The sequence below is a fragment of the Propithecus coquereli genome, unplaced genomic scaffold (genome assembly GCF_000956105.1).
Source record: "Propithecus coquereli isolate 6110/MARCELLA unplaced genomic scaffold, Pcoq_1.0 Scaffold154, whole genome shotgun sequence".
NCBI classification, from domain to species: domain Eukaryota; kingdom Metazoa; phylum Chordata; class Mammalia; order Primates; family Indriidae; genus Propithecus; species Propithecus coquereli.
In genome coordinates, this window is record NW_012139858.1 from 2,482,982 (window position 1) to 2,494,886 (window position 11,905).

Consider the following 11,905-nt stretch of genomic DNA (forward strand, 5'->3'; position numbering starts at 1 on the left):
TAACCAGTTAAGCTAAAAGCAGAATACTCTTTCCAAATCCACTTGTATAAATTGATAAGCAAGTGAAATAAAATTAATTCATAGTTAACATTCACATAATACTGTATTAAGTGCTTTATATAGTTGATTCATTTAATCCCCCAGTGACCCTGTAAATTAGATACAATTATTGTCTGTGTTTTACAGAAGCAGTTGCAGTGTAGTCAGATAATTTGCCCATCTTCATCTCACTAGTAAAGTAGTAGAGCTAGGATTTGAACCTAGGTACTACACTATGAACACTCCATGTAAATTCTGTAGTGTCTTTGTTTATATAAATGGGGACTTACTACATGTCTACAAAATTGCAGTGAATCCTGGTTTTTCTGGATATTGACTGGGAGTTTCTGCTCCCTGATGAAACGTAGATCTGTCAATTTCACCGAGAATATACAATGGGAAGGTTAAATTGAATTAGGTTTAGGTGTCAATTTTAGTTTCATTCATGTTCTGCAAATGTGATAAATATGGCACTGTTTCTTTTATCCAGAAATTCATCATCTAAGAAAGAGCCATAATGAAACTGCTTTTGTCTGTTAATGCAACAGATCCAATTAATTTCTTATAATCTTCATTACACAGGTTATAAGCCCTGAGAAGTATGACATAAAATGTGCCGTATCTGAAGCGGCAATAATTTTGAATTCGTGTGTGGAACCCAAAATGCAAGTCACTATTACCCTGACGTCTCCAATTATTCGAGAAGAGAACATGAGGGAAGGAGGTTGGAAAGCCATTAAACATTCTACTTTTCTATTAACTATTTTTTTCATTTACCTACTCTTTAAGATGGCATTACGCCCTAGAAGGCAACATGCTGGCATTACATGTGAATTTGAGAGATTTGACTTATTTAGCAACCAGTTTTGCTTAAGATCATTTCCCACAAAGTAAATGCTCTTTTTAGTGATGGATTTTTATATAAAACACTTGTAGTATAATTGATTTTCTTGATTTTTTTTTTTTTCTTGCTAACCTCAGATTTCTGGAAAAAAATACTTCAAAATTATTTTTACTGACATAGTTGATGCATGAAAAAAATTTAAAATGTTGCTAGTAATTAGGGGCCACAACTTTAACTTCTATTAAGAAGCTTGCTCTTGCCTTGTCTTACAAAAAAGACAAGAGTGTTTAACGAAAAAAAATTGGCTAAATAGTCATAACATCTATGTTTTTAAGAGGCATTTTTATATGTGTAATCATGGATTGGCTCATCCTGAGGTAAATATTTCTAGTTCTCTGAGGTTGCTCTTTGATTTGATGCGCTTTCATAAATGCAGAGCATTCTAATGCACGCAGATTTGGGCATTTGACCCTTATACTAGAGATATTGAAAAATAGTGTAGATGTAGCTAACGAGTTACAGTACAATTCAGGGTTTTTAAACGTAATATAGTTGTAGAATATGAAATTTTGCTGGTGCCAGCAATGTTGCTTTAGGGACTGTTCTGTAACATTTTCAAAGCATCAAAAGCTTTTAAGCCAAAAAGCATGATCAGTGTCTGCAGTATGTTGGTTTTGTTGTTTTATGGGTCAGATAAAATTTGCTTTGTTTCCTTTCATGTTGTTTTTAAACATCTTCATGTGTTGAGTATGGAGTTATAGGGTACATTAGTATTTCTTTGAGATACAGGCTGAAGAGGAGAGAGTACTATATATTGAATATTAAAATTCATTTGTATAAAATAGCATCCATAGGCTCTCAATTACTGTCTCTTTAAATTTGTTTTCTTACAGCAAAGCAATTTTTTTTAAGGCACTGGGCTTTTCACAACCCAGGAAAAGAACATTTTACAAAAAATGTCATTGGGAGATAAGTCTAATTTTGCATACTTTGTACATACACCATATTAGGATTCATATGCTATATCTTAAGCTTTGCATCTTAAAAATAAATGAGTTTTATGTAAAAGGTTTTTATGTGAACATGAGTTTCCACTCAAGGTCTGGCCATGGGTGTTGCTGGAGAAAGTTCCTGAGTCAGTCTGGTCAGGTCATGTACAGCATATGACTCAGGATTTGAAAAAAATCTTCTAATATATATTATAAATAAATATTGCTACACTTAGTGTGAAATTATAGTCATTTAACCATTTAACTCTATTGCAGAATACATGTTCAGTTATATTTAGGCTTAATTTGTGTGGTATCAAGCAATTTTATCATGTTGCAAAAGTCTAAAGTTAATAGTATCGTATTTGCAATAAATTCTTTGGTAACCTGTCCCTTCTAAAGGAAACAAAATTATATTTTTGTCTGACCCAGACTTGAGTTAGAATTATCATTCTGAATTTCATAAATATTATGGCGAGGGAAATGGTCAGTCCAAAATTGAAAGATTTTGCTTCAAGACACTGAGCTGAAAAAGTTGGATGTGCAAAAGTATAGAAACATTGATAGAGTGAGTGTTCCTTGCTGCAGATAACTGCAGTAAACCATGTCTTTAGCTGCATTATGAAGATTGCTTCTTTCTTGCTGCAGAATAACGGTATGTATTCTCTCTCACTGCAGCTCCCAATGCTCTGTGTCTTAAAATCATTTAAAGCCTATAGCTTGCTTTGGGGAGTTAGTACAGGGGTTAAGGAAGGCTTTGCCGGAAAAACAATTGTAAGTCATAAGACTTTCTACTTGTGCGTTGTTCGGTAGCCTCTTTAATGCATAATGATCCTGTTAAATAACCAAAAATTATTTTTTAAAGGAAATGATTAAATTGTCCAAATAACTGTTAAACACGTGACAGATCTATTTTATGGTACTGTGTTTGACAGTTAAACATTAAGTAAACGTTTAATTGACTTTAAGCTCGAAATGTTCAAAATGTTCTAACCCTTGCTACAGAGTTTTCTGCAGCAAGTCAAGTATCATAATGTGTTTTTTTCCACCTGTAGCTTATCAGGCCCGGTCCAAAGCCTTCTAGCAGAGGGGATTGATTCCTGTCAGGGGTTGCTGCCAAGACATCGGAAGGATTTTTGACCAGGGTTTTCAAAAGCTTAGTGTCACATCTGCCATTTGATTTAGGAGAGATTTTGGATGCAGAGCCTGGCATTTATTGTTCTTTGTGTGGCTGTTTTGTTTGTTTTGTCTTTGTCTCTTCTAGAATTGAGCAGTGTTCACACTAGTTTTTAAATGGTTGAGTGGATTATATATTTTATATGACCATGTTAATTTAAATTAATATATTCCCATTAACTTTTAATCATAAAATAGTGTGGACACAGCATGTCTTCTAATTGGTGATTAACCCCTTAAAATTTATGAAATACATTCATGTAGGATAAGAATTTGCATTTTGTTTTTATAAATTAACTGATTTTTGCTTTGTTTTGTTAACTGGGTGTTAGGCGACAAGTATGATTTTAGCAGAATATATCTAAGGGGTTAATCTACTTGAAACAGAAAATGGGTGCAAAAATCCACACTCTAAATTTAACAAAAATGTCCTGCTTACAGCTCTAATTTGTTTTTAAATTGCAATAGGTGTCTTGGCATCTTTGAATTTGCACCATTGATTAAAATTTTCAACGTTACGAATGCTTGTGTGCAAAAAGAAAAATTTTCTTACATATAGAGGGAAATTATAAAATTGTGAATTAACATTAGAAATTTAGAAAGAGATTGCACATTGTCACCTATTTGCATTCTAGCATTAGCAAATAATGTAAGTGTTAATAAATAAGGGACATGGAAAGCGGTCCTTTAGCATGTTCTGTAACCCTGCTTTGGGGAGTGTTTTGGGGTTTTTTTTGTTTTTTTGGTATTTCTTTTTTCTTTCTTTTTTTTTTTCTTCATTTTTTTTTTAAACTTCTTAGTTAGCTGTGCTTTTCTGGGTTCCTTTTCCTTATCTCAGAACAGTTTATTTCTTATGTTCAGGTTATTTCTAGGTTCAATAGTCTTACAGGTTTTGAGATTATTACTAATATTTTTATCTTGATAATTTCTTTTTAGCATCAAATACCTCTTTTAGTGTTTATTCTCAAAATGCCACATAATTTTCCTTGATTATCTGTGTCTTGCTTCTAGTATGTCTTCTGAAAAATCTGTATCCATCTAATTACTTGAGAAGTAAGAACTGACACCAGAAAGTTCAGACAGGGAATGAAATTCTCAGTTTTTATATGTTATCTACTCAAGCACAAGTTATCTTTTAAGATTTCTGAATGCTCATAATGAGATATATAATCAAGTGCCCAGAGTTGCAGCTATAATAGTACTTTTAAAATAATCTTTAACTTTTTCTTAATTTTACCATGTATTTCTTCTTTGTCCCTCATATACATTTGATGTACTCAGTGAACTATTAAATTATATCCTAAACGCCAATGATTTCGGTGCTCTTTAGCCAAAGGATTATTATATTCAATAGATTACATAATTTTTCTGTAGTTAGAAAATATTTATACTATTAAAAGCACTGAGAGCTGTGAATTAGGTTGAATTGCTGTTTGTTACCAGTTTGCTTAGCAAATTTGCTGTTATTATACACATTTTACAGATATCTTTATGTGGATATAAAGCTAGGCCTTTGACTGACTTTTATGAATGACTCCTATTAATGTAAAATTAACTTCCTGTCCAGGTTTAGTTTCATATTCTCAAGTTTTGTGTAGCTCACTTATGTTTTAATGTTTTAATCAACTTAAAGATTTTACATATATATCATCACAGCATTCTGCTTGTTGCATCTTTTCTATTCTTAATTCTACTTAACCATGCTAGTTTTTATTGCCCTTTTCCGCTTTACCTATTGTTTTTCTTCAATTAATTTTTGGAATACTTCATGAGAACTTTGAATTTTAAATGGAATTTCATATTCACAGCTAAAATTCTCTTGTGGAAGAGAAAGCATTGAACTCTTAGAAATGCCTGTTTTTGGTTCTTCATTTTTTTCCTATGGTTATTACTGTATTGATCATTCCATATCTATCATCAGTTCTTTGTTATATTAGCCCAGAATAACCTATGACCATTTAGAATACTGAACAAACTCAGTAGTTCATTGTACATTCTCATTTATTAAGGTGGATTTTTGTGTTCCCTCTTGTCTCGTCTTCTTTGTGCTAGCGCGCTGTGTCCAGTAATCTTTCCTTTAGATTTCATTTTGGTGTGGGTAGGGTTTATATTTTTGAGAAATTATTAATTATATTACTAAATTAAGAGTTAAACTTAATTCTTCTTTTGTTCTTCATATTGAATTAAGTAAATTCATTGAAAGTAACTCCTTGGGTACATTAAAGTGCTGACAAACTCTCAAATGGCTCATGTGACACTGGTGCTACTTTAAGGAAGTGTCTTGCTCACCTGGTCAAACACCCATTCCTCACTGCATTTTGCCAATTCAATCCATTTTAGATGTAACCTCGGGTATGGTGAAAGACCCACCGGACGTCTTGGACAGGCAAAAATGCCTTGACGCTCTGGCTGCTCTACGCCACGCTAAGTGGTTCCAGGTTCGGAACATCATTTTACTTTTTTCTTGTAGCCTTATGAGAGAGTAGTTGAGTACATGTTTAACTGTGCTTAAACATTTCAAAACATTGCCCAAGCAATACTATTTTAAATTAAATCTCAGAAAATATGTTAACATAGAAAGTTGGGTGTGAAGATCTGCATATTGCAGTTACTATTAATTTGACAATAAACTTAGGTTTGGGGGTGTTTTGTAGTTTGGGTTTTTTTATTTTTTATTTTTAGTGACTATATTTAAAGCTGACTTGTTTAGGAACATCACATGTTTGTGTATATATATTATATTCCATAAGGCTGCAGATTAACTTTGCTTTAAATAATGGAATATGTGTTTAAAGCTTTGTGTATAGTTTTAAGATGTTTTTCCCCTCTTTCTCTAAGTTAATAAGTGTAGGGAGTGAAAGGTGAGGAAGCAGCTGTTTGGTTTAGTGACTTTGCAGTCATGCAAAGGCACAGAAGGGAAACCAAACAGATTTCCTTAACCTTTCAGTCCCTAGACAAACTTTTTAGCTCTTTACTTTTTCTTTTATTTCTAATGTAGGCAGATTTTTTTTTTTAAGTTTACTGTTTTAAATGAACACAGGTCAAGGTTCACAGGGGATCAAGAAATATTATTCTTGTATAATCTGTTTACTTTGACCTAAATACCAGCTTTTAAATACTAACCCTGGCATAAAATATTGCTGTAAATGGCAGCTCATTGAATCCAATTTTAAGTGTGGTTATTTTTATTTTTATCTGAGCTTCCATTGCACAGTGGTATTTTAACTTTTTTTCATCAAGGGATATTTTCAGTATTTCTAAGATTAATTCAATTGGTTTTTGTGTTGCTCTCAAGGCTAGAGCTAATGGTCTGCAGTCCTGTGTGATTATCATACGTATTCTTCGTGATCTCTGTCAGCGAGTTCCAACTTGGTCTGATTTTCCAAGCTGGGTAAGTAGTATGTAACTGTGTGGTGTGAAAACATGTAGGAGATATTTCTGTGGGTTTTATCCTCTAAATTTATATTTAATTATCAGCTTTTTTTTTATTTAGTAAATTAGGTTTTTCCTCTTCTAATGAGAAATCATGAGGATCTTAGAATTTAATTTTCTCAGAATTTACTAAATAAAGAATTATAATTCCTCACTGCTAAATTTCACTGGCTGAAAAAAAAAAGGAATTGATGTTTCTTTTTGTATTTTTCTTTCCATTTTTTCTCTTACAGTGTTATTAATTTTTTGAAAATATTACAGCATTTATTGACTTAGATACGCAGATGTATAAAGAAGACTGAAAATGAACTGTTAATCTCCTATGCAGGGTTCTATTGACTTTTTAAAAAATAATGTTATAGGATTAGGAATTTTAAAAAGTGAGGTATGTACATTATTCAAAAATAATACATAAAGTCAGGAAATTGAATAAAGCAGAAAGGTACAAAATAAGACGTCAAGGCCTTCTCATTCAAAGGCAGATTATCTTAGTGGTCTGCTGTGATTTCTTCCAGGGGAAAAAAAATGTGTGCGTATGCATAATATGTTTCTATTTTAATATCCTTTGCTGTTTCAAACTTATTGGTTCCTAAATAGCAAGAATTCTGATAGAGAGGGATTCATTCAAAAATAAAACTGAAGGCCAGACTCATTGGCTCAGGCCTGTAATCCTAGCACTTCTGGAGACCAAGGCAGGAGAATCACTTGAGGCCAGGAGGTCGAGACTAGCCTGAGCAACATAACAAGACCCCGTCTCTACAGAATATTAAAAAAAAAAAAAATAGCCAGTCATAAAGGCATGCACCTGTAGTCCTAGCTGCTTGGGAGGTTGAGGCAGGAGGATCGCTTGAGCCCAGGAGTTTGCAGTTGTAGTGAGTTACGATGACACCACTGCACTCTTGGCCTGGATAACGTATTAAGACCTTGTCTCAAAAAAAAAGAAAGAAAATCAATCAATCAATCAAAACAAAACTTAACCTATTGACTATAGAGTTGGATTAGTGAGAGTTGAATAGCCAAGGTTACCTTCTTTTTTTATTTTTGTTTTTTAAACACAAGAGTGACTGTGCTATTTACATTATTTGCATCTTTCTTAACAAGATGCATCTTGGTACTCTTTGAAAAGGCAGATCTACAGCATTCTCTGTATTGACTATATAGTATTCCCTTTGTATGGATATGCCATATTTTATTTAGCTGATCTACATTTGATGGACATTTGAGTTGTTTAGAGTCTTTTGCTATTCTCACACCACATTATATGTATTGCTGTCAAGCTTTTGAGGGTAGAATAAATTGCTAGGGCTGAAATTCCAAGGTAAAGAACATGTGCTAATTGTTGACCAGAAAGTTATTTTCTACAGGTATATATATGTGTATATTCAAATATATAGCAAATATTCCTGGAAGGATATATTCTAACTTAAAATAGTGATTATTTCTGGTTAGTGTGGAGATCTGTGTTTAATTTTTCTGGGATAAATTATATGTGTATATTGTATAATTAAAAATTATTTTTAAAATTTTAAATATATCAAAGATTGGTTCATTCCGATTATTCTAATACCATTTAATAATTTATTTAGTGTTATCTCTTTCCCTAGCCCTCAGTTTGAAATGTCACTATTATCATAAGCCAATTGTTCTCAGCCAGGGTAATTTTGTCCTGTAGGAGACATTTTGGGTTATCAAAACTGGGCGTCTAGTGGATAGAGCCCATGGGTGCTGCTGAACATTCTGCAGTGCACAGGAAACCCCTACCCCATCCCTGTGCACATACAACAAAGGATTATGGTCCCTAAATTGTCAGTAGCAATGAGGTTTAGAAACTGTTACAAACAAAAGTTTCTTTTTTGTGGGCCTATTTCTGGAGTCATCTTTCATCGCTCAATCTGTTTTCTTCTCCAGTACTAAGTAAACTCTTAATTATTGAAGTTTCATGATGTATTTTAACATTCGAATTTTCCTTTCCATCACATTCCCTCCTCCCCATTCTCTCCCCTCATTATATATAGCTTCTACAGATTTTGTTTTTCTTATACGTTTATTTTTCTAATTGAACTTGACTACCATTTTGTTCAGTTTTCTCAGAAGTCCTCTTGATGTGTTTTAACTAGTATTGCATCAAATTAAGAAATTAATTTGGAGAATATTATCACTTTTATAGTATTGACTCTTAGGCAAGTATGAGATGTCCTACTTATTAATGAAATTGATTTTCTGTACTTGTTTAGATGTGAATAGTTTCTATGCATGTTAACTTTTGTTGTTGTAGGGTGTTTGTACCTAAGTATTTTATCTTGTAGAGATTTTTTTCCCCCTCACTTTCTGTTTTCTGGTTATTGTTTATGTATAGAAAAAAGCTGTTAATTTTGGTAACCTACTCCATACTACCTTCTCTCACTTGTAATTTTTTCACATGAGTCTCTTGGGTTTTCTAGTCTTAGACTCATATCTACAAATGATATTTTGACTTCTTTCCAATATTTTTACTTTTCTATTTTAATTAATTGATAATGCTAGAATAAATACAGAATTTAAAGAAATACTACTTGAAATGCATGTTCCTGATTCTATTAAAAATGCTTCTGGTGTGTAAAGTGTATTAAGCATAATGGTAAAGCCTTTTATTTGACATATTTACTTATGTTGAAGTATCAATCTTTTCCTGGTTTAGTAAGTAATTTTTGAATCAGTAGTGGAAGTTGAACTTTATCAGAAAATTTTTCAAGATTTATTGACGTGAATGTATAGTTTTTCTCCTTCAACCTATTACCACCTTTAATCTGTATTAATACATATAGATTTTTTTCATATTGCATTCCAGGGATGATTCATATATGTAGGAGAATAGTCTTTTAATGAACTGTTAAGTTCTACTTGCTGATAGTTTAGGAATTTTGCAGTCATACAAAATAAATTTTTGTAATTTTGTTTCTGTGCTTTTTGTCAGATTTAGAAGCAGTGATCACTAACTGTCAAAATAATTTGGAAGCTTTTGTTCTTTCTTTAAACTCTGAAGTAGTTTTAGCAGCATCAGAACTTTCTATTCTTGGCTGGTCGTGGTGGCTCATGCCTGTAATCCCAGCACTTTGAGAGGTTGAGGTGGGAGGATTGCTTGAGGCCAGGAGTTCAAGACCAGCCTGGGCAGCATAAAGAGACACTATCTCTACAAAAAAATTTTTAAAAATTAAAAAAACCCACAAACTTTCTGTTCTTTGACAATTTATAAAAGTTTATGTGACATCATCAGTTTTCAGTGCCTTTTAAGGGAGTAGTATTTTCTCTACTACTTCTATTGTTGATTAGTCTCTCTCCTGGGGTTAATTTTGGCAATTTGTATTTTCCTTTAAAATCAACCAATTCAGTCTGGGTGTAATGGCTCATGCCTATAAATCCTAGCACTCTGAAACGCCAAGGTGGGAGGATTACTTGAGATTAGGAGTTCGAGATCAGCTTGAACAAGAGCAAGACCCCGTCTCTACCAAAAATAGAAAAAATTAGGCTGGGCGTGCTAGTGCACACCTGTAGTCCCAACTACTCAGGAGGCTGAGGCAAGAGGATCGCCTGAGCCCAGGAGTTTGAGGTTGCAGTCAGCTACAGTGACACCACTGCACTCTACCCAGGGCGTCTGAGTGAGACTCTGTCTCCAAAAAAAAAACAAAATCATTCAATAGAGCTTTGATCTCTTGGGTTTTTTGTTTTGTTTTTTAATGTCTGTCTATCTTTATTATACCATATTTTGCTTTAATTCTTGTTTCACTGATTAGCCAGTAAAGCATTTGCCATATGGGAGCACAATAACAACATGGATGTTTCAGTATTTAAGTGTTCAGAATTCATTAAATTCCTAATAGATTTTAAATATTTGTAATTATTTGTAAGCATTGTCACTTCAGAGTTTTAAAAAGTATAAAATACAAGCATTGTACGTCATCGTTCTACCTCCTGCATCCTTCAACTTTGGTCTCCTCTACCCAGCGTGCCCTTAGAGCATTCTCTGTTCTAGTAAGTCCAGGTTTCAATACTTGCATGAATGGACTCTCAAGACCATTCCTTCTGGGCCACTGTTGCAGTCTGGAGTTTCAGCACTGCAGATTGGTCCATCCCTGCCCAGGGTCATCTTTGAGAGAGTCATTCATGCATTTCAGATGGTATTCTCTCCTTTGAGAATGGAGAGCCATAAGAACTGAGTGGAAAAGAGAATACACAGGAAAAAGGAATTGAGAGAGCATTGGCCATGAAGGGGAAATGATGGGAGAGAGTGTCAAGAAGAGTGAACAAAGCTGCTGGCTGATCTTTGAAATCATGTATATATAACAATAAGTACACCAGTATTTTGGTACTTTAAAAACATGCCAAAATGTCAGTACCTTCACATTTAAAAATCACTCCTAGTATTCTTTATGCAGTGGTTTATCTATTTAAGGTTTTTTCTGTCTTCTCAGAGAATCAGTTCTGTATTCCTCATTAATAAATTACTAACTTTTGATTTCCTCTATATTTTCTATTTTCCTTGGGTTTATTATTTTACAAATTTCTCGAGTTTAACACTTGATTTGTTCATTTACTCTAGTTATGTAGTGGCGGTTTTAAAGCGATTTAAGGCTGAACACAGATTTTTGGCTGCATATATAATGTTTTCTCTTTATTTTCTATCTAATCTAAAATTTACTTTGATATTATGTTCAAGCCAAGAATAGTTTTGATGGAATTTTAATATTCTGTATGGTTAAAGGGGGGTTGCTTTTGTTTTTGAAATTAATTTTGAGTTTTTATAGTATTGTGATCCAAGAAATATAATCTACTATTTGCAGTTTTTCTTTGTGGCCTAATATATGTTCAATTTTTATAAACTATGGTTATTTAAAAGAAGATGTGCTTTCAACAAGATATATACTTCTTAGTCTGTTGAACTTCATCAGTCATTTTTTGCCTATCTTCTGTATCCTTTCCTTACGTGTTTTTTGTCTGCATTATCCTTGGACTGACAGGAGTGAATTAAAGTGTACTTCTTTTGTGTTTCTATTTCCTACAGTTTATGCTTTATGTATTTTGTTGCAGTGATATTTTGGATATAAACACTAATGACAGTTGTGTCAGCATTGTCAATTTGAACCTTTTGACATTATAAGGGGCCCTTCATTTAACGTTTTAGGCCATGAGTTAATAAGCTTGTCCATTTGTTAATACTGAGACCTTGGCTTTCTTTTCGTTAACATTTCTCTGATACGATTCTGTTCGTATTTCCTTTGCCATAATTTTTATCTTTTCCTTATTCTTTTCTTTAATATGTTTTCCTTCTGATGATTTAGATGGTCAGAGGTTGCACTTATAATTTTACATAGTACTCTCATTCATCTGTTTTAGATAGTGTCAATTTCTCATCAAAAAAGGTGAAAAAATTAGTACTTACAGTTCTAAC

The 11,905-nt window shown here is 33.0% G+C and overlaps 1 protein-coding gene across 1 annotated transcript in view; it reads left to right on the forward strand.

Moving 5' to 3' along the window:
* The window catches only part of ZFR (zinc finger RNA binding protein), a 76,240-nt gene that overhangs the window by 48,612 nt on the left and 15,723 nt on the right, over positions 1 to 11,905 (forward strand). Inside the window, exons 15-17 of the mRNA XM_012640506.1 lie at positions 622 to 763; positions 5,389 to 5,486; positions 6,344 to 6,439. Of these exons, the coding sequence (XP_012495960.1) occupies positions 622 to 763; positions 5,389 to 5,486; positions 6,344 to 6,439 (336 nt within the window). The remainder of the gene's footprint in view (positions 1 to 621; positions 764 to 5,388; positions 5,487 to 6,343; positions 6,440 to 11,905) is intronic.